The 26,365-nt window shown below is 39.6% G+C and overlaps 5 protein-coding genes across 8 annotated transcripts; 3 read left to right on the top strand and 2 right to left on the bottom strand.

Annotated features, from left to right (window-relative positions):
- Positions 1-54: 54 nt before the first annotated feature.
- LOC117574010 (AP-1 complex subunit sigma-2) lies at positions 55-4,810 on the bottom strand. Of its 3 annotated transcripts, none has more exons than XM_034257592.2 (5): positions 4,656-4,809; positions 4,305-4,483; positions 4,133-4,241; positions 3,938-4,075; positions 55-743 (listed from the first exon to the last, which is right to left on the bottom strand). In XM_034257592.2, the coding sequence occupies exons 1-5, from the start codon at positions 4,656-4,658 to the stop codon at positions 699-701; spliced, it is 474 nt and encodes a 157-aa protein (XP_034113483.1). In that variant the 5' UTR covers positions 4,659-4,809; the 3' UTR covers positions 55-698. The 3 variants fall into 3 exon arrangements, with proteins under 3 accessions (XP_034113483.1, XP_034113486.1, XP_034113484.1); XM_034257595.2 differs by lacking the exon at positions 55-743 and adding an exon at positions 1,270-2,784 and having other exon boundaries at positions 4,656-4,810; XM_034257593.2 differs by lacking the exon at positions 55-743 and adding an exon at positions 1,282-2,178 and having other exon boundaries at positions 4,656-4,810.
- A 105-nt stretch (positions 4,811-4,915) lies between these two features.
- LOC117574007 (bifunctional glutamate/proline--tRNA ligase) lies at positions 4,916-11,611 on the top strand. 2 transcript variants are annotated; one of them, XM_052008017.1, is made up of 7 exons: positions 4,916-5,076; positions 5,240-6,142; positions 6,205-6,376; positions 6,431-7,502; positions 8,223-8,622; positions 8,839-10,289; positions 10,351-11,611. In XM_052008017.1, the coding sequence occupies exons 1-7, from the start codon at positions 5,034-5,036 to the stop codon at positions 11,437-11,439; spliced, it is 5,130 nt and encodes a 1,709-aa protein (XP_051863977.1). In that variant the 5' UTR covers positions 4,916-5,033; the 3' UTR covers positions 11,440-11,611. The 2 variants fall into 2 exon arrangements, with proteins under 2 accessions (XP_051863977.1, XP_034113474.1); XM_034257583.2 differs by having other exon boundaries at positions 8,223-10,289.
- A 4,822-nt stretch (positions 11,612-16,433) lies between these two features.
- Positions 16,434-23,120, top strand: LOC117576232 (putative fatty acyl-CoA reductase CG5065). The gene is made up of 6 exons (XM_034260850.2): positions 16,434-16,541; positions 18,203-18,438; positions 20,514-20,908; positions 21,961-22,070; positions 22,139-22,592; positions 22,652-23,120. Exons 2-6 carry the CDS (start codon positions 18,205-18,207, stop codon positions 23,067-23,069), a joined length of 1,611 nt encoding a protein of 536 aa, XP_034116741.1. The 5' UTR covers positions 16,434-16,541; positions 18,203-18,204; the 3' UTR covers positions 23,070-23,120.
- Positions 23,121-23,287: 167 nt separating this feature from the next.
- On the top strand, positions 23,288-24,599 carry LOC117575078 (SUMO-activating enzyme subunit 1). The gene is made up of 3 exons (XM_034259172.2): positions 23,288-23,497; positions 23,570-23,998; positions 24,055-24,599. Exons 1-3 carry the CDS (start codon positions 23,385-23,387, stop codon positions 24,530-24,532), a joined length of 1,020 nt encoding a protein of 339 aa, XP_034115063.1. The 5' UTR covers positions 23,288-23,384; the 3' UTR covers positions 24,533-24,599.
- Positions 24,571-26,345, bottom strand: LOC117575076 (26S proteasome non-ATPase regulatory subunit 13). The gene is made up of 4 exons (XM_034259170.2): positions 26,121-26,345; positions 25,783-25,896; positions 25,196-25,726; positions 24,571-25,066 (listed from the first exon to the last, which is right to left on the bottom strand). Exons 1-4 carry the CDS (start codon positions 26,228-26,230, stop codon positions 24,673-24,675), a joined length of 1,149 nt encoding a protein of 382 aa, XP_034115061.1. The 5' UTR covers positions 26,231-26,345; the 3' UTR covers positions 24,571-24,672.
- Between the last annotated feature and the right edge of the window lie 20 nt (positions 26,346-26,365).

Genomic DNA, 26,365 nt, shown 5'->3' with positions numbered 1-26,365 from the left:
AGGCCAACTCTTAACGAGTTTAAAAATAAGAACACGCTCTCGATAAGAAGTTTATTTGTTTTATACGCATTTATTTTGAAGAGGTGCAACAAAAAGTCAACCAATTGAATCGGCGATGAGTGAAATTATTTGTTTTGTGCATGTTACAGTTAGTAATTAAATGTTATGTATGTATATTTGAGCACACAGGTAATGTATTTATTCGCTTAATGATTTAGTCTCGATATGAATGTTTACACTTAATGTGTGGGTTGTTGTTAGATCATTTTCTTTATAGTAAATAAATCCAGCGCCATAGAGAGACGCCTGTAGACGGCACCACGTTTCCTCTCACAGGTATGTATAATAACAATGATTGTTGTTAAATGTGCTCTTCTCTTATTATTTGTTGTTTAAATATTTATATGTTTGGGGCAAATTAAATTTGCTCTAAATGAATGGGCTACGAGTACATTTGAATAAATAAATGAATACATATATGTATAGTATATAGGTAAATATGTTTAACAGCATTTATGTATAAGATATATGTTTATGTAAAAATTTTTAGCTGGTAATTGTATAATCATTAATTCATAAAAAGGACATAGACGATATACTGAATTTGGGGTTATGTTTTGGATACAAGTACACAAAAAAATACACGCAATAGTTAAGGCGACTTTAAAGGGAGCTCAAAGAGATATCAGCAACTTTCTTTAGCCAAGACCATGATCATCAAAGAAACTTTGCGGTGTTTCATCCTGCAAAATGGAAATGCGATCTTCATTATGTAATTCACAATTCGATGAATGTCGAGCAACAAACATTAAAAAAAGGGGGAAATCAAATAACACATAAAAATATATATGCACCTAATTATCGTAAATATATGTAGAGTATGTAATAACTACGGCAATCTAAAATAAATAAGCGAAAAAGGGACACCAAATTTGCACACTTTCATCGGATGGGCTGCTGAAGAGACAAAGAGAAAGAGCGAGAGCGACAGAGAGTGGGTTTGTTTGGAGAGCAAAGCAAAAGAGAGACAGAGTGACACAGTTAAATTAAAGAACAGTGATTCGAGGCAGCATCAAACACACTCAATTTACCATTAACAAATTAAACCAAAATAAATTAAAACTAATTTAAATTAATAATACATACGATCACCGTTCAACCTTACCTCTAAGCACATATTACGTACATAACTTCTTTTTGTTTTTTGATTTTTACATACAAGTACATACAATTTTGGAGTTTTTGAAAAATATTTCAGTTTGTTTTTTATTGAATACAAAACACAGGAATTTGGCTAAAATGTACAACACACATATGTATATAGAGAGTTATATATATATTTTGTATATAAACTATTGGTATTGTTATTTTTAATATGTATTATTTACTCCTAAAAAAAGGTTTACATTTCATTTTCGATACGTATATTATCCGCATGTTTTTTTTTGTTTCAAAATATTAAAGCTTACTTTTTCTATTATATTTTGTTTTCTTCTTGTTTTTTGTTTTTCTATATTGTAGTATTGCATTTTCTTTCCCTAGATTTCAACTGCTTTAAAATAAACATCATTGCTTTTTTGATGGTCTTGGAATGATTGTTCTAATTATGTATCTAAATTAATAAACGCACATGAGAAGAGATAAGTACTTATAATGATGTCGGGTATTAATTAATTAGCGTTTTGCATGAACTTTACGCGAAAGTCTAAGGATGAAGAGGGGAAAAATTACCGCGCCATACAGATGGAGTTTTTAATTTAGTTTTTAGTTTTTTTTTGTTTACTTTTGTTTGATTGTTTTAGCCTCACTGTGTGTGACAGAACTAATTGCACTTATCAAGTGTTGTGTAGCGCTAAACTAAACACGCACGCCCATTCCAGCACTCACTTTCTAACACACCCACAGGCACACACACATGCACATACAGTGCGCTCTACTCTAAAATACTTATGTATGCGTGTGTGTGTTCGTGTTTAGGCAATTGCATGTGCGTGCGTGTGTTTGTGTGTTTGTGATAGATAAAGAGAGTGTATTGGTGTTGGCGTAGGCGTGCATGTGTGCGTGTAAGTGTGTGTGTGTGTGTAATATCAACTACATTCTACGTATTTAACTTTCTTTTTATTGTTTTATCTTTTAGAGTAGTCCAATGTCTCTTAAAGTGCCCTCAACAGCTTCGTCCTGGAGTACAGAGAATAAGAACAATAAGAACAAGAAGAGTAGATACATAGATAAAAGTGAGTAGCAGCTGTATAAGTGTGTGTTTGTGTACGTTACGTATGTTGTGTGAGACAGCTTTTGTGATTTGTATGTGTGTTGTGTTAAAGTTGTTAAAAGAAGAAGAACGGCACAGCTTTGTATGTGTGTGTGGTGTGTAAGTATGCATGTATGCGTTTTAAAAGCTCGCTGGGCGTGCCGGGGGCGGGTCAGCAGCAGGACGGGCGAGGGGGCGAGATCACAAACTACTCCCGGGAAAAGCTTTTGCAATATTTACAGCCTCGGCTTGCTTTTTTTTTTTTTTTTTTTTTTTTGGTTGGATACGAACGACTTTCGGGTTAAACACGAATGAATCCTAAATACATTTATCATATATATCCAATATCGGGTGCTAAAGGAAGTCCTTCACGATCGGGCCTAAAAAAACTGCTCTGGTGCTCTTTGCAAAAATAATTGTTGAAGGATCTGTGTTTCAATATACAACATTATGTCGAATGATCTTTTTTTTTTTCTTCATCTTTTTACACTGTATTCTTTTTTTTCTGATTAGTTCAGATACTCATTGAAGTCCTGTTGAATGGTTGTATTAACATCGATATATGCAGTGGCGGGTAGGGTAAGCGTTAATAGTAATATAATAACAAGAGAGAGGGTATTATGGTTACACATTGAGATATGCATTTGATATGTTGTTAAATTGTTGAAATATTCATGTTGTAATACATATAAACAGATATATGAAGACTGTTGTTATTCAGTTAGTAGGAACTACAAAATGCAGATAATGCTTCAACACAACAAATAGCAAACAACAACTACAAAGATCATGCAAAACAAATAGAAAATTCGATGAGTAGCTTCTTCATTTTTTTAGTTAACGTTCTATAGTTTTAGTTCAAGCAATACACATAAGATTGTACTACACATTTGTTGACTACACATATCAATGGCAATTATACATTCATCTAATATAATTTGCTATATAGTATATGCTATTTATATTGTATGTTTCGATGGACGGAACTACGTTCGATATTTTTGTTTCTAGAGAGGATTTCAAGGATTCACAAATGTTTACAAGTTTTCGGTTTTTTGTTTATAATTATGGCAAGCTCAATACTGTGCTAATAATATGCATTTAAGTTAAATGTTGTTTTAACTCTCACAATTGTTGCGTCTGATTATTTATGGTTTGTTTTGTATTTGTTTCTTTTATAGGCAAGTTTGTTGCGGAACTTTGATTGAGGCTCGCATGAAGCATGCAAAAGGAAAACATATTTCAACTTAAAATTAATAACAATTTCATTGAACGCACAAAAAAGCTATTGCAGTGAGTAGAAGAACTCTTCTTGCTTTAAAGTTTGTTTTCAGTTTGTTAGATGTTCATTAAAGTATATATAGTTATTTTTAGAGTCGATTAGTTTCGTTTTGCGCAAAAATTAGAGAAAAAGTAAAGAAGATCAAAAACATAATTAAGTATAAATAGAACTTGGAAACGGAAATGTACCGAGTGATATATGTATGAAATGACGATTTTTTTTTTGATTGAAAACAAACACACTAACGAGATAAACAAAAAATTAAGAACCAACGAATTTGAATAAATATATAGTAGTATATAGTAAATGTAGTAGTAGAGAACAATTAACAATATCGCCGGCAATATAATATGGTATACGCATTTTTTTTTTTGTTATAGATCATATGTCTCTGGTGTACTGACCTCTTGTAGCAGATCCTGAGACGCGATGGCTTTAAGTACATTCTTCTTCGATGTCTCCTGAATCTCGCCGCCAATCAGCAGCTCATCCAATATGAAATAGGCTTTCTCAAAGTTGAAGATAATGTCCAGCTCACAGACCTGCAAGTATTTTCAGATATATAACGTAGTAGTCGAATGAAATTGCCACAAACTTACGCTGCCGAAATACTTATCCAGCAGCTCCACATAGCGATGGATGATCTCCAGAGTCAGCAGCTCATTATCATTTTGCTCGATGGCGCAACAGAAGTATAAACTGGCATACCTGTACATACATTTATTGATTAAACATTTGTGTATTAACAGTATAGTACGACAAAGCACTTACCGCTTGTACACAATCTTGCAATCCTTCCACTCCAGAAATGAACACATCTTCGGTTTGCGAGCCAGAATCGTGGTGACCAACTCACGTGTTATCTTCTTTTTGGTCTTGTCTGGATAGGCCATGTACCATTTCTGTAGACGCAATTTGCCCTGTCGACTGAACAGCAGCATGAACAGCATCTGTGTTTTGCATATAGTTTAAGGTAGCGATTAGTTAATTAATTGCAGCGCTCTACAAAACGATGACTCAGGTTGCAATGTTGCGGTGGCAAGCGCTACAACCGTAGCATATGTAATTTTAACATTTTGCATACTGCAACCATTAAATTCGATGCAATTCAAGTTTACTCACCATTTCGCTTTTTTCAGCTACGCGTGTTCACTATCTATATGGCGTTTATTGCAGTAATATTAACAAATTATAATTTTTTCACGCTGTACATAAAAGAAAATGTTTCTTCACTTAATTTTTGCCATTCACTCACGCAACACACAACAGCTGATGACACAACTGTGCCCATCGATGGTTAACATCGATATTTTCCATATGAAAATGTCCATTCTAGAAATGTTACTGCGGTCACACCCATACAAATAAAACAGCTTTTAACAACAACAAGTCTGAATTCATCACATCGACGCGGTGGCAGCTTTGCTTCTTGCCGTATTTTGGGCTCCGTACGATTTATTTATAATTTGAATCGAGTTTAAAAGGATATATATAGACAAAATGTCAATAAAACTGAAGGCGAACGTCAACAATCCGCCCATAAGTAAGTGCAAAGAGTACTTTGTGAAATAGCAAACAAATGCATGCATTATTGTGAGGTTATGGTGAAATTAAATCAGCCTGCGTTTTTATCTATATTGCAATATATATCCAAATGTTGCATCAGTTTTGATTAATTAAGTATTTCCGTCTCTCCCCTTGTGCAGGCGGCTTGGCGACAGCGCATTTAATCAATGCGTCGGTACCCGTGGAAATTGTTTGGGCCAAAGAGACATCGCTGCAGTTTCCCGATAACCGATTGCTTGTATGTCACTCCAACAATGATGTGTTGCGGGCCCTGGCACGTGCTGCTCCCGATCACAAGTTGTATGGCGAGACGGCTATCGAGCGCACACAAATCGATCACTGGCTGTCCTTCTCGCTTACCTGTGAGGATGACATCTCGTGGGCCATGTCCTTCCTGGACAAATCCATTGCCCCCGTCACGTACCTGGTGGCCAACAAGCTGACCATTGCTGACTTTGCTCTCTTCAACGAAATGCATTCACGCTACGAGTTCCTCTCAGCCAAAGGCATTCCTCAACATGTGCAGCGTTGGTATGATCTGATTAATGCTCAGCCTCTGATCCAGAAGGTGCTGCAATCGTTGCCACAGGAGGCGCGCGTGAAGCGCAGCATTGCCGAGCCCACGGCCAAGAGTGGCGAACGTAAGCAGGAGGGCAAATTCGTAGAGTTGCCAGGAGCCGAGATGGGCAAGGTTGTGGTGCGTTTCCCACCAGAGGCATCGGGTTATCTGCATATTGGACACGCAAAGGCGGCGCTGTTGAATCAGTACTACGCACTGGCGTTCCAGGGCACGCTGATTATGCGCTTCGATGACACCAATCCAGCCAAGGAGACGGTCGAGTTCGAGAATGTCATTCTCGGCGATCTTGAGATGCTACAGATCAAACCGGATGTGTTTACGCATACGTCCAACTACTTTGATCTGATGCTCGACTATTGCGTGCAGATGATCAAGGAGAACAAGGCCTATGTAGATGATACACCCGCTGAGCAAATGAAACTCGAACGCGAACAGCGCGTCGAGTCTGCCAATCGGTCCAACTGTAAGTTTGCCGTCCAATCAAAATACTTTACTGAACTAATCGTGGTCTCTTTCCTGATTTAGCTGTCGAGAAGAATCTGGCGCTGTGGGAGCAGATGGTGCAGGGCTCAGAGGCTGGCCAAAAGTGCTGTGTGCGTGCCAAGATTGACATGTCATCGCCTAACGGCTGCTTGCGTGATCCGACCATCTATCGCTGCAAGAACGAACCTCATCCACGCACGGGCACCAAGTACAAGTGAGTAGCTTATACTCGACGTCATCTGCACTCTTATTAATCCTGCCTTCTTAGGGTGTATCCCACCTATGACTTTGCCTGCCCCATTGTGGATGCCATCGAGAATGTGACGCACACGCTGCGCACCATGGAATACCACGATCGTGACGATCAGTTCTATTGGTTCATCGATGCATTGAAGCTGCGCAAACCTTACATCTGGGAATACAGTCGCCTCAACATGACCAACACCGTGCTGTCCAAGCGTAAGCTGACTTGGTTTGTCGACTCAGGTCTGGTCGATGGCTGGGATGATCCACGTTTCCCTACTGTGCGTGGCATCATCAGACGCGGCATGACTGTTGAGGGTCTGAAGGAGTTCATCATTGCGCAGGGCAGCAGCAAGTCGGTGGTCTTCATGAACTGGGACAAGATCTGGGCATTCAATAAGAAGGTGATTGATCCTATTGCACCACGTTACACCGCATTGGAGCACGACAAACGCATCATTGTGAATGTGGCGGGTGCCAAGTTGGAGAAGGTGCAGGTTCCAGTGCATCCCAAGGACGAGAAACTCGGCACAAAGACCGTCACTTTGGGACCACGCATCTACATCGACTACGTGGACGCCGAGGCACTTAAGGAAGGCGAGAATGCCACCTTTATCAACTGGGGCAACCTGCTGATCAAGAAGGTGCACAAGGATGCCAGTGGCAACATTACTTCCGTGGATGCTGCGCTCAACTTGGATAACAAGGACTTCAAGAAGACGCTGAAACTCACTTGGCTCGCGGTGGAAGAGGATGCGAGCGCCTATCCACCCACACACTGCGTCTACTTCGACAACATCATTAGCAAAGCTGTGTTGGGCAAGGATGAGGACTTTAAGCAGTACATCGGACACAAGACACGCGATGAAGTCAAAATGCTGGGCGACCCAGAGCTCAAGAAGTGCAAAAAGGGCGACATCATTCAGCTGCAGCGTCGCGGCTTCTTCAAGGTGGACAATGCGTATGCACCGCCCAGTCCCTACACTGGAGTCGCCTCGCCCATCATCCTCTTCTCCATTCCCGATGGCCACACCAAGGATGTGCCGTCCTCCGGCCTGAAGATCAATGCTCCAGTTGCATCGGCTGCCAAAACAAATGTAAGTAAGAGGAGGCAACATAGCTGCTTTCTTTGCTTCTCTTTCGTTACTATATAAACTATTTATCAACTACTAAATTCCATTAGTATAAAAAGAACAGCTGATGAGGAGCCTGCCAAAGCTCTCTTACTCACTCACTCTTGTTCTTCCCCACAAGAGAGTTCACTCTCGGTGCGATAACTGTCACTACGATATTTATCGAATTGCGAACAGCTGTTTCGCTACCTGTTACGCCTGCTCTCTTGCTCACACGCACGCACTCTCACTTTCCCTTCGTACTCGTTACAGCTGCGACAGCTGTCACTGTGATTAGCGAACTAAAGTGATCTACGAAGTTATTTAGATTTATTTATTATTTATGCAGACTACATGAGTTTTTACGCAGTGTGCAATTAGTATTGTCCAAACATATATTAGTAGAGTAAAAAGTATTTATTAGTAGAATTACTATATATATATTAAAAACAATAGTCACAGTCACAGTGATCAGTCACAATTGTGTTGAGCTTTTGCTCATCACTAATACGCAGTTACTTGTAACTTGGGCCAAAAGCAAAACCAGTTCTCTGCAGACAGAGCTTGCGATCGGTTTGTTTTGTCTTGCGACCATTTCTGCTGAGTAGAGACAAGAAGTAGGTGAAGAAGACACGCTGTTACTTTTGTTGACACGTATGCAGCGTTGCATTAACATAATTTTATTCATTTTGATTTGCCTTACAGGCTGCCAACAACAAAGCTGCCAACGCTGCAACATCGCAAGCCGGTGACTTGGACAAACAGATTGTCCAGCAGGGTGATCAAGTGCGTGACCTGAAGGCCAAGAAGGCGCCCAAGGATCAAATTGACGTGGCTGTGAAGAAGCTACTCAGCTTGAAGGCGGACTACAAGGCTGCCACAGGTGCTGACTGGAAACCAGGACAGACCCCAGCTGCCGCTCCTGCTCCTGCTGCCGCTTCCAACGACGCTGCCGCTGTCAACGCCAGCATTGTGAAGCAGGGAGATTTGGTGCGCGATCTGAAGGGAAAGAAGGCCCCCAAGGCGGAAATTGACGCTGCAGTGAAGCAACTGTTGGCCTTAAAGGCAGAGTACAAGACCCTAACCGGTCAGGACTGGAAACCAGGTACCACAGTTGCTCCAGCTGCCGCTCCTGCTGCTGTTCCTGCTGCCGCTTCCAACGACGCTGCCGCCGTCAACGCTAGCATTGTGAAGCAGGGAGATCTCGTGCGCGATCTGAAGGGTAAGAAGGCCCCCAAGCCGGAAATCGACGCTGCAGTGAAGCAACTGTTGGCCTTAAAGGCAGAGTACAAAACCCTAACCGGTCAGGATTGGAAACCAGGCACCACAGTTGCTCCAGCTGCCGCTCCAGCACCAGCTGCTGCTCCAGCTGCCTCTGCATCCGGCGTAGCTGATGTCCTAGCACAGATCGCCGCCCAGGGAGACAAAGTACGTGAGCTAAAGTCCGCCAAGGCTGACAAGCCTACCGTTGACGCCGCTGTGAAGACGCTGCTCAGCCTCAAGGCAGACTACAAGCAGCTTACAGGCAGCGATTGGAAGCCAGGCACCACAGCTCCCGCAGCTACAACTGCTCCTGCTGTCAAACAGGAAAAATCCCCAGGACCTGCATCGTCTTCAGCCGTCGCCACTTTGCTGGACAAGATCGCTCAGCAGGGTGACAAGATCAGGCAACTAAAGTCCGCCAAGTCAGAGAAATCCCTAGTCGACGCTGAGGTGAAGCTGTTGCTAGCTCTGAAGACGGATTACAAGAGTCTGACCGGTCAAGAGTGGAAACCAGGCACCGTTGCACCCGCAGCTCAAGCTCCAGTTGCCACCATTGATCTGACAGCGAGCGACGACAGCAGCAGTGACAGCGATATTGCCAGCGTCTTGGGTAAAATTCAAGTGCAAGGCGATAAGATTCGTCAGCTGAAATCTGCCAAAGCAGCCAAGGCAGCCCTTGACCCTGAAATCAAAACTCTGCTAGCCTTGAAGGCCGAGTACAAGCAACTCAGTGGCAAGGATTGGACTCCCGACACAAAGGTGGAAGTTAAAGTAGAGGCGAAAGTTGAGCCGAAAGTAGAAACGATGGCGTCTTCCGAGAAGGATCAGCTGACGCTCGAGATTAACGCGCAGGGCGATAAAGTGCGTGAAGTTAAAGGAGCCAAGGCTGCCAAGGATGTGATCGATGCTGAGGTGGGCAAGCTGTTGGCCCTGAAAGCCAAGTACAAGGAGGTAACTGGCACTGATTTCCCCGTAGCTGGACGCGGCGGAAGTGGAGCGGTCAAGAAAGCGCCCAAGGAGCCGCAGCAGAAGCCCGCAAAGCCAGTTAAGAAAGAGACACCAGATGCCGCTGGTGGAGTGAAGAAACAGACGCGTTTGGGTCTCGAGGCCACCAAAGAGGACAATCTGCCCGATTGGTATTCGCAGGTGATCACCAAGGGTGAGCTTATCGAATATTACGATGTCTCCGGCTGTTACATCCTACGTCATTGGTCATTTGCCATCTGGAAGGCGATCAAGAACTGGTTCGATGGAGAGATTACAAGCATGGGCGTCAAGGAGTGCTACTTCCCCATCTTTGTGTCCAAGGCAGCCTTGGAGCGTGAGAAGACGCACATTGCGGACTTTGCGCCCGAAGTGGCGTGGGTCACCAAGTCCGGTGACTCTGAGCTCGCTGAACATATTGCCGTGCGCCCCACGTCGGAAACTGTGATGTATCCCGCCTACGCCAAGTGGATACAATCCTACAGAGATTTGCCCATTCGTCTCAATCAATGGAACAATGTTGTGGTAAGTAACGAGATTCCTCAGCAGACTTCAGGCAATGTTAAATAAATTATATTATTTTTAGCGCTGGGAATTCAAGCATCCTCAACCCTTCCTGCGCACGCGCGAATTCCTCTGGCAGGAGGGTCACACGGCATTCGCCAGCAAGGCCGAGGCCGACAAGGAAGTGCTGGAAATTCTCGATCTGTATGCGCAAGTCTACACGGATCTGCTGGCCATTCCTGTGGTCAAGGGCCGCAAGACCGAGAAGGAGAAGTTTGCCGGTGGCGATTACACAACCACCGTTGAGGCATTCATTTCGGCCTCGGGACGTGCTATTCAGGGTGCCACCAGTCATCACTTGGGACAGAACTTCTCCAAAATGTTCGAGATTGTCTACGAAGATCCCGAAACTCAACAGAAGCAGTACGTGTATCAGAACTCCTGGGGTTTAACCACACGCACCATTGGCGTCATGATCATGGTGCATGCGGATAACCAGGGTCTGGTGCTGCCTCCCCATGTGGCCTGTGTCCAGGCGATTGTTGTGCCCTGCGGCATCACGGTCAACACCAAGGATGACGAACGTGCCGAACTTTTGGGTGCCTGCAAGGAGTTGGAGAAGGTTCTGAGCGGTGCTGGCGTGCGCTGCGAAGGCGATTATCGGGACAATTACTCGCCTGGCTGGAAGTTCAATCACTGGGAACTGAAGGGCGTGCCCATACGGATTGAGCTGGGTCCCAAGGATCTGAAGGCCAAGCAGATTGTCGCAGTGCGTCGTGACACGGGCGAGAAGCAAACAATTGCCTTGGCTGAGATTGAAAAGAAGATTCCTGCGCTGCTCGAGACCATACACGAGAGTATGCTGGCAAAGGCGCAAGTGGATCTCAGCTCACACACCAAGACCGTGAAGACCTGGGCCGAGTTCTGCAATCTGCTCGAGCAGAAGAACATGCTGTTGTCGCCATTCTGTGGCGACTCCGCCTGCGAGGACAAGATCAAGGCGGACAGTGCACGCGGAGAAGAAGCCGAGCCTGGTGCACCCGCCATGGGAGCCAAGTCGTTGTGCATACCCTTCGATCAGCCAGCTCCCATTGGCGACAATGACAAGTGCATCAATCCCAGCTGCACGAACAAACCCAAGTTCTACACGCTCTTCGGGCGCAGCTACTAAACCCCGATCATTACCTTGGAGATTCTTTATATAAAATACTTCCTGCCTGGACACTTAATACGCATCAATAGTTGACTCTAATTGAATCTGGATTCGTCACAATTAATTGAATACGAATTTTTGTTTTGTTTTAAAAATATATTTCATAATAAACTTGTCACCTAAATTAAAATGTATCGTGAACTAGTTCATTGACTTTGGTTGAGAAAAGAATCGTGAGGTTTCAAGACCGGGAAGTGACTCACAGCCAACGACTCGGACTAACTATGAAATAGATGCAGACAAGTGCGTAGCGCAAACAAGTCTCGAAACGTTAAGGTTGACTTTCCGAATGGCATATTATTTCTTGCTATATGTGGAACAGTCCGTTTAAGTTCATACAGACTTGACGATTAGTTTATAAGACAACCGAATAAAATTGTTTAAGGAACTGTCTTTACGTTAAACGTTTTCTTATTTATGAATCAAGACAAGACTTTCTATATCTACGTTCCCTCACTTATAGAATCTTCGTATACTCTTCGAAAGTTGGGATATATAATATATTTCTTGAGTTTATACAGACTAGTCACTTAGTTTAAAAGACAGTGAAATGAAATTTCGACTTTTGGATTTAAGAAAATATAATATTTACTTTTCAAACTTAATTTAAATTCAACTAAGATCACTCCACACACATTCATTTCAATAAACACTTACTACAGTAAATTTTAAATTCTCTAAGTAAATTTCATAAGTATGAATACAGACAAGACTTTCTGTTTTAGGTTCCTTGACCTTTTTAATCTTAGGATACTTTTTGAAACTTATATAACTAATTACTTGATTTTACCCCAGACTAAACAAAGCTAATATAGTTTATAAGGCAGCAAAATAAGATATTTATTTTTCAATTTAATTTTAAATTCAACTAAGATGACCCGACTAATATATATTTCATTAAACATTTATTACTATAAATGCTATATCTTTAAATTCACTATAAGTAATTTTTCGAAATTGAAAATTAATATGTATAGATGCGGCTTTTAAAACACGCTTAAACCACTTTCGCTTAAATATTTAATTGTAGACCTTCGATAATAATTGCATTCCCTATAGGGGCAAAAGGTGGGCTTTTAACTAAATACTTAAGAGTCACATACACTTTGTAGGTTAATTTAATTCGAAAACAATATCAATAATGGAAGTCGTACTATATCAATACTATATCAATTACATAGACCTGTTTTAAACGCACCTAATTAAAATGTATATTTACATTGTACAATGTGCATAAATTGTTGTATGTTGGTTAGTCACACCAGGAAAGCATACACAAACTATGCGCGAAGGTGGCCAGAAGTTGAGGTGTTAGATCCATATTGATACGAGTATTATGCCTACTTGATCATAAAATATTTATGGTGAAACACACCTCGTTTACAATGCATTAAACTGGATAGTAAATTCTACTATAGTTTAATAACATGCCACAAACTCAATTACCAAATCCATTATTTACATCCCCCCTAAGTCTAACTATTTGCTTATTAGCCCGAATTGATTGCAATAACAAATAATAATGGCCGAAAACAAAAACCCGAAAAAAAATACAGAAAAAAACTTACTCAGATTTGCAGCTCGTTTAATCCCATGTTCGATGTGTATCAATTTAAGCTGCCGCTGATTAGCATTACCGTTATGAAACCAACTAGAAAAACCATTTGAACTCCTGAATTAGCTCAGATCGCGAGCTGCAAGCTGCAAAAAAAAAAGCAAAATAGAAAGAGAAACCAAAATGACTGCATGAGAAACTATTAAATATGCTATGCACTCCCGTGTAATTTGTTGTGCAACACGAAATTCAACAAGAATGCGGTAAGCGAAAGTGCACGACTACGAAATACCCTGTACAATTAGCTCAAATATTTCAATTTATTTTTAAACTTGCTTTATTTTTAGCCAGAACTTTCCCAATGTCGCTTGCAAAACAAGTTTAATTTGGGATTTTAGATCAACGTGATAATTAAATTTGGAAATTTTATTTTTAAAATTGTATAAATGCCTAGTCAATATTTGTTTATATTATATTTAATTATATAGTGAGAATCAAAACAAATAAAACACTTGGATATTTGTATTCTTTTTCTAAATATTTTATATTTGTATTGTAATAGTTTGTTTTTGAATTTTAAATCGAAAGGATAAATAAATTTGAAATCTTAAATTGACAATTAATATTTGTTTTTTATTTTACTTTATAGATATCGAAAGATAAGTAAAACACTTTGAAAATAGCGTTTACTTTAACCAATGTTATTAATCGAATGATGAGTAAAACATTTTGCTTTTACTTTAACCAATATTATCACTATTTTTCACTTTCCCAGTAAGTTGTTGAATTTTAAATCGAAGCGATAATTAATTTTGAAAACTGAATTGAATTGACTGTATAGTAGTTATATAAGGGTTTAAATCAATCGGATTAGAAAATTAACTTTAAGTATTTACATAAAATCTTCAATCAATCGGATGACAAACTTAACTTATACATAAAATCTTCAATCAATCGGATTGAACTTAACTCCCTTTCAAACAACCCTACTTCGCTCTCAATGCTTACAGGGTATGCAAAAATTGCAAGTGAGCTGCAGATGGAATTACTCGCAAAGCGCAATTCATCAATCAATCATTGTAAATAGTTAAAAGTTCCCTTTTTAATAATACAAGCATCGATAGTCTTTATTGCTTAATTATTCAGATATTAATGCAGTTATTATTGCCATCATCATCATCATCGATAGGGTGTGATTTAGCCAATTTAAAAGGGGAAATGCTCAACGACTTTTCCGCCTTTTTGTTTTTATACGAAATTTCATGGATTACAACAACTGCAATATCGATGGAATAATTTTTTGACGGAATTTGAAACGAAAATAATTTGCAAGCTGGTGAGAAGTTGTCTAACTTCCTCAGTTTACAGAACCAATTAGAGTGCGGATGAGTTTTCGTTTCGATTCGTTTGGTTTTTTAAATTATGTCATCGTCATGCCAGGAACCCCAAAAATAACACTCCACAAGTGGGGAGCTAATGTTAACGTAACGGACACTATATTATATTAATACCGAGTTGTCAAGGTCGTCATCGTAGAGTCAGCGAAATCATTTCAGGTTAGCTTGCGAAATGCATACATCCCAATATCCAATCCTGCCTCCGTCTTCATCGGACATCGCTTTGCTCTTTCAGCTGTCCATCTATCTCCTCTGTCCCGTCTGTCTTTCTGTCTGTCCTGGTCATAACCAGTCGTGCAACTTGTTTCTTTGTTATTGCCGTTGATCAGGTTCCCAAAAAAAATTGCATGCAGATTGCGGTGGCACAAACTTCGTTGCTACTGCAACAACAACAACAACGACTTCTGCTGCTGCTGGGCTTTTGGAGTGGATGATATGCAGTTTTAGGGTCGCGATGCAAACTCAGACTCAGCGAACTCAACTTGCTAACCTTGGCAACTGCATGCGGACTGCACAAGTCTGTCCGTCTGTCCGTCTTGTGAGAGTGTCTGTCCTGTCCTTTTTGTTTTGTGTCTTTTTCTTGGTGGCATCATTTTGATTTCTTTTTCGGTTTTTGGCCAACTGATCGACTGGCTAAGTGAACTGGCCTTGCACTTACACAAGCTCACACTCACACTTACACTTACATACGCTCAGCTGGCTTTTAATTGATTTCATTTAAATGTACTGCAATTACATGTGAGTGCCCAGACCATACAGCGATTTAGGGACTACCCGGAAAGCACAAATACAACCACGCAAGCGTCTTGGTCACACTACAACAACACATTTACATACTCGTGCACACACACACACACATACACATATACACCTGCTGCGACACACGTACGCGCAAGCTAACCGCAGATCTTGTATACGCAGCTGCCAACTTGGCTAGTTTTCCGCTACAACTGCGGGGAAAAGTTACATTTAGCGGCAAGCGGAGTAAAACACAGCTAAAACTGTGGAGAAGTACATTTTTTGGAGTTAATTTTGTCGGATATTGTAAAGTAATAGCAAATAAGTGCATTTTTACTTTTATTATACCCGCTACCCATAGGGAATTAAAATTTTTGTAAAAAAAAGATTGCAAATTATACCATTTTTAACTTGCATAATTGATTTGTTTAGTAAATGTATTATTTACTTAAATATGTAATAAACGTAAAAAGTTAGCAAATAAATAAATTTTAACTTTTTTAATGTAGGTTTTTTTTACTTTCTGTTTTTGTTTTGTTTATGTATTATATTGGTTTCCTTTATTTATTTAATAAGAGAATGAAATAGTACCAGAAAGCAAGCTCTTACATGAGAACTTGCATTAAAATTAAAAATAGATTAAAATCTAACAAAAATTTATGCCCTAAACACCTACAATTTACTGGCAACATTCGAAAACGTCAACAATTTACATTCAAAATATCATTTGTTGTAACACTTTTCATTGCATTTAAAATAATTCTAATGGACAATGACAATACAAAATTATATGACTTGTAAAAGCTTATTTGTCATGCCCAATCGCAGTAGAATTCACTGTTATTTCCGTTATCATAGATAAACCAAATATATTTACTTTATTGGTATACATTAAAGCTACACTTCCAAAGCATATTTAGTATATTGGTATAAATCAGAGCTATACCTCCAAAGCTACAAATGATTTGTCTAAATTTGCATGTGTTTAAAATAATAATAGTATGGAAATGTTAGGCACCTGAAAAGCACCTTTAATATAAATATAATAAATATATAAATGGTTCCAAATGGGTTGTCTGAATTGCTTAAAGCTTTATATATACTTGGTTAGTAAATGTCTCAAATGATTTTCCAAAAACAATTCTAGCTTTTAAGCGTGCTTTTCTAGCCACAGTAGTTGGCAGCACTGCTGCTATCTTGTCTATGTCTGCGTGTCTCTGTGTGTTGACGCTGAATTTCCTTTACGACGAGTATAACTTCAAGCCAATTGCCCGCTTTGAGCTCAGTCGCTGCTGAGTATTCAACTGATTCAAATCGTATTCAATTTTTTAAAAGCAGCCAACAAACAACGAAAATAACAAACTTTTAAAGTGAGTTGCACAAAATAATCGTGTTAATTATTTGAGAAAATAAATAGCTCGCCAAACGCTGAATTCTTTATTTGCGAAACGTGCGCTAATCAGGCGTTAAACACACACAACGATCCTTAAACAAAGCAAACGCATAACGTCTGATGATTATTGTGAACCAACTGCCATTGTGAATAAATAGTTGTGCCCACTGTGTGTAAGACTTGTGACCTACCTCAGTAATGCATAGAATGCATTGTTTAAACTGTAATTAACAACGTTAATGGTTGGCAAAAACAAATTGAAAATTGAAATAGAAGCAAATAAACTTAGTGTAAAGCGTGAAAATAAAGCAGGCGCTAATCAGAGACGCTAAGCAAGTTGTCCTTATGGTGGTGACAAAAGCTGAATGCTATGAACTGCAAGTCAAGTTCAAATTCGGTCAAACAAACAATCGAAACTCTTAATCAATAGTGAACGCTGCTTGTGGCATTTAATAATTAACAAATTCGACCAACTAAAATTGAAAACAAAAGATAAACAAAACTGTGCAAATGTCTCAATTTGCGTGTGTAACTTTGTGTATTACGTGAATATCCATTTTGCATTGTTGAACTGACCCAAACGTCGCAGCGCGTGAGAAGCTTGTTGTCCATCATGCCTCAAAGGTGGATCACCGCTTCTGTTCCCCCTTCCCCTCTCCACTCTTTTCATGTGTACGTGTGTGCTGATTGTTTGCTGTTCAGAAGGCAGCAGCTAGCACTAAAAATAATGGCAAATATTGCTGCAGCTGATGCAAGTCTTTTGTTTAGAAAGGAAACTGTTTGCCATTTGATATTTGATATTTAATATTTGATAATTTTTTTTGGTATTCAACCTTTGCCATTTGGCATAGTATTTCATCAAAAAAAGCAGAAAAACACGCCCACAACTTAAATATTGGCAATCATTTATCTATCCATATAAAAAAGGGGCCTGGCCCACGGGGCGTATGAATTACGCTAGCATACAACTCGCTTGGCTTAGCTTGGCATTAGGCCTCTTATTTGTGTGTTTAATTACGGCCGCGATTTCGTTTAGTTAAATATCACAACTAAACTAAAATAAATGGACACCCGGTCGTATACATAATGCACACTTACATATAATTAATAGCTTGCACTTATTGCTCTCAAAAGGGGTTTATGGCCATGTTTTATGATCATCATCACAGCAGTATGTTGCAAGTGTGTTGCACCAAGTGAGAGAGAACTTTATTACACACAAAGACGAAAAAATAATGAATCCGACTTTCCTAAGCATAACCATATTTCCATTGAAATGTTGTCGGGGTTAAAGCGCTAACTCAAAACAAATAAAGTGCGAGTCATTTGCTCGGCGCTTGCGGCTCGAACCAAAAATGGGTTAAGTTATGCACATAAACTGTGGCTGGGAAACAAAAAAAAAGTGTAAACACAGCAGCAGCAGACTGAGCAGCAGCCACAGCAACAACCACCGCAATCCCTTCACGCCAATTACGCCTAAAGTTGTTTCGTAAATCGCACTGACATTGAAATAGAATATTTTTGCGCCGGACTAGGTTAAGCAAACAAATTGTCACAACCAACAAGTGGGCTTGATTTGCAATAACTATTTTAGCATTATTTTTTTTTTACACACCTGATCTCAATTTCATTTTGCAGCCATGGAGCTATTGAAAAGCGACGCCGATGCCGACATCGATGCTGGCATCTCTGAAATTGCCAACTATTATGCCGGAAAAACAATACTCATCACGGGCGCCACGGGCTTCATGGGCAAAGTGCTCGTCGAGAAGCTGTTGCGCAGCTGTGCTGACCTTAACGCCATCTACCTCTTGATTCGCACCAAGAAAGGCGTCGAGCCGAGTGTGCGCAAGGAGCAGTACTTCAAATGTGTCGTAAGTTTCGTTCACTGATTCATCACTTGAGCAATTTTAATTGATCGGATTGGATCAGTTGGAACTGCTTGAAATGCCAGCAAAATGTCACAGCTGTCATGTCTTATGTGATACGTGAAAGTGCATACTAAACAGCTGCACAGAGAGAAAAAAAGTCAGCGAAAGAGTTGCAAATCGTTAAAGAAAAGAAACTTGATTAAACTACACTATTCCGATTTATTAAGATATGAAACTCAAATACCATTAAAATACTAATTAGAAGATCACTTAGTTTATAAAAAATACTGAGTCTAAGAATGTTGAAAAGAGCTGCCAAGGATCTTGATTAAAGTTCACTTCTCCGGTTTATTAAGATATAAAACTGAAATACCCTTAAAATACTAATCACTCAGTTTGTAAAAAATACTGAGTCTAAGAATGTTGATTGGAATATTCTTTTTCTAATATTATCAAGAATAAAGAATACTCTACTGTAAGATACCCGCTACATTTTTTGAATAAGCAAAACAGTGCGGTATTAATCTAAAAATATACCAAATATATACCACATATATTATAGCATTTATAATATATAGAGAAGGGTATATTCGGTATATTGAATAGTACTACTTTTGAAAAATAACACCTTTAACTATTTTAAATAAAAGCGAAACAGTGCGGTATCAATATTAAAACATACCTCAAAAATACTAAAAATATAGCAAAGGCAATATTTGGTATATTGAATAGAACTACAATCATAATAAATCATAGTGTACAAAATATACCAGAATGTCAGCCAAAAATACTAAGACTCCTAATAAGTAGGCGTTCCCATAGCATTCAAAGCATACCGTCCGGTATTAATATTAAAATATACCAAATATATACCACAAAAATGCAATAATATATAGAGAAGGGTATATTGGGTATATTGAATAGTACTACTTTTTAAATATTCTAAATAAAAGAAAACAGTGCGGTATCAATATTAAAACATACCTCAAAAATACTAAAAATCAAAATATACCATAATGTACACAATATACTAGATTGTCAGCCAAAAATACTAAGACCCGTAATTAGTAGGTGACATAATCAGAAAAATTTCAAACAGAAATTCTTTCTTTAAAATTATTTAGAAATGAATTGAAATATCGATTATTTAAATATTACATAATGAGAAAGAAATTAACTGACACCAAGAAAAAGGATTAAAATTAGAAACCTTTATATATTGCTTAGATGTAAAACATTCCAAATATATTAAAGAATATTTCAAAAAGCTTAAACAACAATTATATAAAAAGAATATTATGATATTTGAGAAACGTTAATTTTAATCAAGTCATTTCCGCAAGCTCTATTTTTAGCCAAACATTTTTCTCTCAGTGTATCTTAGTATACACATCTATTACATCTCTTACCATTCATTGACTTTATCACGAATGAGTAATTTTCATTTCATTAATTTTACGAGTATTTCCCGTTTCGCTATTTCACAATGGGAATCCAAGATTGCCATTTATGTGCAGTATTAATATGGCTTAACATATAATTATAATTAGCTTGCTTAATAAATAGTAATCACAGATAAAACTTTATTCTAAGAACCATGACGAGACTTTAAGTTCCGCCCAAAACCCCAACTTCAAGCACAATAAAACATAACCTCAACTTAAATGCATTTCATGTGTTTGAACTTGGGTAAAGTGAAGACAAGTTATGAGTGCAATTTGGTAAAAATATTTGTAACACTTTAACCGCCGGAACTAACGCGTCAACTACCACAAAAAAAATGACCAAAAAATTAACGCAGCGTAAAATAATAATCAAATAAAGTACGCCATAAAAAAGCCCTAAAACACAGAAAACTTGCATGGAGCATTTATAAGTCAAGGTAATCATTATTGTAGTCGACGGTGGAAAAACAAAAAAATCCAAAATTACAATGACTATTAATTTTTGTCATAGCGAGACCGACATGGTCCATTAGAGGCGATTCTAACACCCAAGTCCAACTGCAATTCTGATGTCTCACTTCGAGTGTGTAGTCATAATTAATCACCCAGAATTTTAACTGTTAAACATTGCAGATTTTCAGCAAATTATTGGAGAAGAACCCGGAGATACTGCAGAAGGTGCGCGTCATAAAGGGCGATGTGCTTGAGCCGAACCTTGGCCTGAACGACAATGACATCAACACACTCGCCTCCAATGTGCAGATCGTCTTCCACTGCGCCGCCAATGTGCGCTTTGATCAGCCGCTGCGTCCCATGGTTAACATGAATGTCGTTGGCACTCTCAAAGTGCTCCAGCTAGCAGAGAAGATGACCCATCTGCAGGCCTTGGTGCATGTCTCAACTTCATATTGTCAGTGCAACGAGCGTGTGCTTGAGGAACGCGCCTATCCAGCGCCACAGAATCCATTTACCATCATTGAAATGGTCGAAACAATGGACGATGCTGCTCTGGCGGAAATTACACCCAAGTAAGTGAGGAAAAGGAACGTTCTAAAAACTTGATACATGATCAAGATAATTCGAAATTTAACCGAGTTTAGTAGAAATCCTAAAATTCTAGAAAAAAAAGGTTTCAAATATACCACAAAAATACTAAAATATACCGAATGATATATTTGGTATATTAATATAGCATCACATTTTAAGTATAACGTCAAACATGCCGTAAAATTACTAAAATATGCAGAATGTTATATTTGGTATATTAACATTCAAAATATAGCATAGAGAAGAAAATATACCAGATTGTCGGCCAAATCAATTTAGACCCCAAATTAAAAACTCAGTCTAAAAACTTGAAACCAAATCAAGATAATTCAAAAATAATCTGAGCTTAAATGAAGAACAAAAGTTTAGAAAAATTCTAAATTATTAGAATAAAAATGTAGAGATGAGATACCCACTACTTATTTTCAATAAAACTTTACTAAAATATACCAAAGGCTATATTTGATATAGGACTACATTCAAAATATACCATAGAGTAGAAAATATACCAGATTGTCAGCCAAAGCAATTAAACCCCAAAACCCATTCTTAAAACTTGAAACCAAATTAAGATAATTCGAAATTGAACTGAGCTTAAATCAAGATCAAAAGTTTAGAAAATACTAAAATACTAGAATAAAAAGGAAGAGATGAGATACCCGCTATCTGTTTTCAATAAAACTTTACTCTACTAAAATATACCAAAGGCTATATTTGGTATATCGATATGGTACTACATTTTAAATATACCACAGAGTACAAAATATATCAAATTGTCAACCAAAGCAACTAAGACTGCATTATACTTTATAAGGTCTGAGATGTCTCCTTACCCACGTTTCCTAAAGGCACAAAGTTGTAATACTCTTCTAGTAGAATTAACATTCTACATTTAACAATATAGTATTCTTAATTAGAATAATGAAAAACTTTCAAACCTCAAATCAATACCAAAATTCTAGAATTTCAAAATCTTAAAAATGCACCTAAACTTCAACTCCAACATATTTAAGAGTTTCGTTGCGATTTGCAGATTGCTTAATGGCTTGCCCAACACGTACGCTTACAGCAAGGCGCTGTCAGAAGATCTAATTTGCAGATACAACAAAAAGCTGCCAATAATCATCACAAGGCCTTCCATTGGTAAGTAGTTTAACTGGTTAAGCTACATGCAACAACATGTTAATGTCTTTATTCCTTTGGTTCTGCAGTGACGGCTGCCATCCACGAGCCGCTGCCTGGCTGGATTGAGGGCGTGAATGGACCCACTGGCCTCATGATTGGCGCAGCACGTGGCGTCATTCGATCGATGCATTGCAACCCGGATTATGCATCCACGGTGATTCCCGTTGACAAGGCCATCAATGGCATGATACTCTGTGGCTATGAGCGGGGCAAGGCCAGCGAAAAGTTAAAGTCTTCCGAACAGAATCAGGTGGAGTTTTGCAATCTGTGCATCTCCAGCAAGGCGCTGATGTCATGGGGCGAGAGCATTGAGACGGGTCGCAAGTTCTTCTATGAGACGCCGCTTAGCTTTGCGCTCTGGTATCCCGGGGGATCAATTAAGCGCAATTATTATCATCATCTGTTTTGCGTTATCTTCTTTCACTATCTGCCCGCTTACTTTATTGACTTTTGGCTGCTGCTCTTCGGACGCAAGCCCTTGTAAGTAAAACCTACCATGCGTATAACAGTTCGGTATAACGGTTTACTTTGCTTTGCAGCTTGGTAAATGTGCAGCGTAAAATATCAACTGGCCTGAAATTGCTGCAGTATTACACAACAAAAGACTGGGACTTTAGGAACGAACGTTTTCAGGAGCTGAGCAGCACACTAAATGCCAAGGATGAAGAATTGTTCGACACTTCGGTTAGCCAGGTGAACTGGGATCTGTACATCAGTAATTATATACGTGGCATGCGCACATATATTCTGGGCGAAAGCGACGATACTTTGCCCCACGCCAAAGTTGTACTGAGGCGTCTCTACATCCTGGATTGGGTCAGCAAAATTCTGTTCTACTCTCTAACGTTTTGGTTCTTGTGGACACATTTGGATGGATTTGTGGAGAGGAGCGATGCATTCATACGCTCGTCACTACATATTATCTACCACGAGCAGAACAGCACAATACATACTTAATTTTATTTGTTAACTTACCAATAAACACTTTTTAATTCTTTATTTTTAACACACGCGCGCGTTTCTTTTCTTATTGGTTACAAATGGCGGTTATTTCTGTACAAAGTTGCAAGTTGTTCAACACTGCTAAGTTATCGATAACCTATTTGCAAGTATAGTGCGAGCTGGTATAAAAATACTAAAGAGTAGTAGAATAACATCGATGTTTGCTTATCGATTTTAGCATCAAAGTTTCTCCACCTCTAGTAGCGTTTATTTCGTGCGTGCATTTTTTGCAAATTGCAATAAAAAAACACCTTTTTCTCCTGCTTAAAAATGAAAATGGATGTAGATAACAAACCTGGCGATGCTGGTGTTGAGTTAACCGAAGCGGAAAACGAACTCTACGATCGACAGATCCGACTTTGGGGTCTCGAGTCACAGAAACGGTAAGTTCACAGGTTGCCGGCATTAACAGCAAGAAGAAGAAGCAGTACTCCTGCAAATACTTTTTTTTCTAGACTTCGCACAGCAAACATATTAATTTCGGGGCTGAATGGCCTCGGTGCCGAGATTACCAAGAACATAATTTTGTCGGGCGTTAATCTGGTGAAATTGCATGACGAGCAACTGGTCAGCGAGGCAGACTTTTGCTCCCAATTTCTGGCACCACGCGAATCCTTGGGCAGCAATCGTGCCGAGGCTTCGTTGACGCGAGCTCGCGCTCTCAATCCGATGGTGGATATATCTGCCGACACGGAGCCGCTGAAGGAGAAGACAGCGGACTTCTTCCGCCAGTTCGATGTTGTGGTCATCAATGGACAAAGCAACGAAGAATTGTTGCGCATCGATGGAATTTGTCGTGAATTGGGCGTTCGATTCTATGCCACCGATGTGTGGGGCATGTTTGGCTTCTACTTTGCCAGTCTGCAAAAGCATTCCTATGTGGAGTAAGTAATTGAATCCCTAGTTTAACTATTATGTTAATTGTTCAACTACTTTTTAGGGACACCTTCAAATATAAACTCATTTCGAAGCCAAACGAGAAGCAAAAGTTTGAAACTGTTGCGACACCAGTACAACGTGAAGTCGAATATCCCGCTTACTCCTCGTGGATCGATTTCGATTTGAATGCTGCCACTTATCAGCGCAAATTGAAGAAGGATGGTCCTGGCATCATTTTGCTGCGTGTGCTGCAATCATTCCGCAGCCAGCATAACCGGGATCCCAGCTACAAGACCAGAGATGCAGACATTGAATTGCTGCAGAAGATTCGTGATGAACTGGCCCCCAATTCAGCGCTCTCCAACGATGCACTTGGTCTGCTCTTTGCACAGATCTCACCAGCTGCCGCTGTTGTTGGTGGCGTTGTGGCCCAAGAAGTGATCAAGGTGGTGACCAAAATGGAGGCTCCTCATCGAAATCTGTTCCTATTCAATCCGGAAACATGCATGGGATATGTTGAGTCAGTTGGCGTCAATTAAAATCTCGTAACCACATCAAAATAAATTAAAACTCTTCATCATTCATAACGACTGCCAGTCTTTAAATACTAAATATGCTTGGTTTTAATACAAAACGCACATTCGCAAATAGAAATTAAGAATGGGGGGAAAACTTATAATCAATTTGTGAGAATCTCCGCCGCACGATTCTCCATCAACTTCTCCATGTTTGTGATGGCACCCATCCAAGTGTCCAGCGTACTTGCCATGCCAGCGATTTGTGGACGATTCAGCACACGAGGTTGCACCCAGGACATGTTCACTACACCCGCCACTTGATCGATTTCGCCACGCACCAAATCTAGAGCCAACGCTTTCATGATTAGAAATTCGACTTCCTTGGCTGGCAATTTGGTCTCGCTGGCAATGTCGGCAAAGGAAATGGCACGTTCGATGGCCGAGCGCTTGAATGTCATCTCCATGAGGCAGAGCAAGGAAATCTTCTGACGCAGTTTCACTTCCTGAGCAGCAAGATCGGGTATTTTGGACCAAATCTTTTTCATGTCGTTGAATCTGCAAAGGGAATATCAAAGTTATTTCACAGCTCGCTTATTAGTACCCAACTTTGAAGCAAATGTGTTCCTCCAGCCTGTTACAATCATTTACTTATAATTTCCTTATACCCTCTAAAACTGCACTCACTTGTTGATGTCACCCGTGTTGAAAGCCTTCAGCAACTCCACAAGCCATTCGTTCTCTGTGTTCTGTAGTGACTCCAAAATGGGATGTGCCAACAGCTCGCCAATGTTGTAGACGCCATCGCCAAGCAGGGCAGCAAGGCCCAAGAAGAACGCTTGCTGTGCCCACTGGTCGCGTGGATAATCATCGAGCGAACAGCCCAGGAACTGGAGTCCACAGCGATAGTATTCACTGTGCTTGCCCACACGACGATAGTACTGCGATGCCAGCATGTAGTACTTGCCATGGACAGGAGTCACATTTCCCGCCTCCTCGAGGACGTCGCGCAACTCTTCGATGATTTTCTTGGTGGCATTCAGATCGTTGAGATTGCTGAGATACAAGTTGCCCTGCATCACTTGCAGATACCAAACGGCTTCATCGCAGATTTTCACTTTGTCCTTGAACTTTTCAAGGAAATCAATGGATTCCTTTTTGTCGCTGATGTTGTCAACGACTACCTCGAGTATTTGAATCAATCCATAGGGATTTATTCTGCAAGAATTAAGCATTATTATTATGCTTTATTATTGTGATTGCTGCGAACTTACTTTGTTTCGAAGGTGGAGATGAAATTCTGATACAACTGCAGCAGTGCTGTCTCATCCTGCAGCGATTCATGGCGCACAAAGACCACCAGCTTAATGGTCAACTCATTCCACAATCTAAAATTGAAATAAAGTTATAAGGATGATTAAATTTAATGCGTTCTAGCTTGGTAACAAAAAGACAACAATAAAATGTAAACTTAGAACTATAAAATAATGTCTATAGTTCAATTAAGAAACGGCATTTTAATTGCAGAATTGCGTATTAAAGGAAATAACTCCAAACCCAAATTAATCAGCACGGAATGTTTATCAAAACACGCGAAAAGCGTTCTTCTTACTTTTCATTGTACAGCTCCTCAATGAGTGTCCATTCGGCAGCGAGATCTTTGTTTGTGGTTTTCTTCTGTGCAGCCAGATAAGCTGTAACTGTCGCTTGGGGGTTCGACATTGTTTCTTTATTTGTAGCTTCACAATTTCCGGTTAATTTCAATTTAAAATTTGTATAAAAACACAACTTTTACGAAGACGACTCGGTGAAAAGTTGCAAATCACAATTAGAGATGGAGATTAGAGGTGTCAAAAC

This window comes from Drosophila albomicans, chromosome 2R (genome assembly GCF_009650485.2).
Source record: "Drosophila albomicans strain 15112-1751.03 chromosome 2R, ASM965048v2, whole genome shotgun sequence".
NCBI classification, from domain to species: domain Eukaryota; kingdom Metazoa; phylum Arthropoda; class Insecta; order Diptera; family Drosophilidae; genus Drosophila; species Drosophila albomicans.
This window is presented reverse-complemented; position numbering and strand designations above follow the sequence as displayed.

What these genes read in the sequence shown, in the direction of transcription:
- LOC117574010 (XM_034257593.2), bottom strand. An exon ending in TGCAAGATTGTGTACAAGCG is followed by an intron (nt 4,242 to 4,304) that starts GTAAGTGCTTTG and finishes ATGTATGTACAG; the next exon opens with GTATGCCAGTTTATACTTCT. An exon ending in CTCAGGATCTGCTACAAGAG is followed by an intron (nt 2,179 to 3,937) that starts GTCAGTACACCA and finishes TCTGTACTCCAG; the next exon opens with GACGAAGCTGTTGAGGGCAC.
- LOC117575076 (XM_034259170.2), bottom strand. Translation starts at nt 26,230, where the DNA reads ATGTCGAACCCCCAAGCGACAGTTACAGCTTATCTGGCTGCACAGAAG. An exon ending in ATCTCCACCTTCGAAACAAA is followed by an intron (nt 25,727 to 25,782) that starts GTAAGTTCGCAG and finishes TAATTCTTGCAG; the next exon opens with AATAAATCCCTATGGATTGA. An exon ending in AACACGGGTGACATCAACAA is followed by an intron (nt 25,067 to 25,195) that starts GTGAGTGCAGTT and finishes TTCCCTTTGCAG; the next exon opens with ATTCAACGACATGAAAAAGA.
- LOC117575078 (XM_034259172.2), top strand. Translation starts at nt 23,385, where the DNA reads ATGAAAATGGATGTAGATAACAAACCTGGCGATGCTGGTGTTGAGTTA. An exon ending in GGTCTCGAGTCACAGAAACG is followed by an intron (nt 23,498 to 23,569) that starts GTAAGTTCACAG and finishes TTTTTTTTCTAG; the next exon opens with ACTTCGCACAGCAAACATAT. An exon ending in CAAAAGCATTCCTATGTGGA is followed by an intron (nt 23,999 to 24,054) that starts GTAAGTAATTGA and finishes ACTACTTTTTAG; the next exon opens with GGACACCTTCAAATATAAAC.
- LOC117574007 (XM_034257583.2), top strand. Translation starts at nt 5,034, where the DNA reads ATGTCAATAAAACTGAAGGCGAACGTCAACAATCCGCCCATAA. An exon ending in CGCACGGGCACCAAGTACAA is followed by an intron (nt 6,377 to 6,430) that starts GTGAGTAGCTTA and finishes CTGCCTTCTTAG; the next exon opens with GGTGTATCCCACCTATGACT. An exon ending in ATCAATGGAACAATGTTGTG is followed by an intron (nt 10,290 to 10,350) that starts GTAAGTAACGAG and finishes TATTATTTTTAG; the next exon opens with CGCTGGGAATTCAAGCATCC.
- LOC117576232 (XM_034260850.2), top strand. Translation starts at nt 18,205, where the DNA reads ATGGAGCTATTGAAAAGCGACGCCGATGCCGACATCGATGCTGGCATC. An exon ending in CTGGCGGAAATTACACCCAA is followed by an intron (nt 20,909 to 21,960) that starts GTAAGTGAGGAA and finishes TGCGATTTGCAG; the next exon opens with ATTGCTTAATGGCTTGCCCA. An exon ending in CATCACAAGGCCTTCCATTG is followed by an intron (nt 22,071 to 22,138) that starts GTAAGTAGTTTA and finishes TTGGTTCTGCAG; the next exon opens with TGACGGCTGCCATCCACGAG.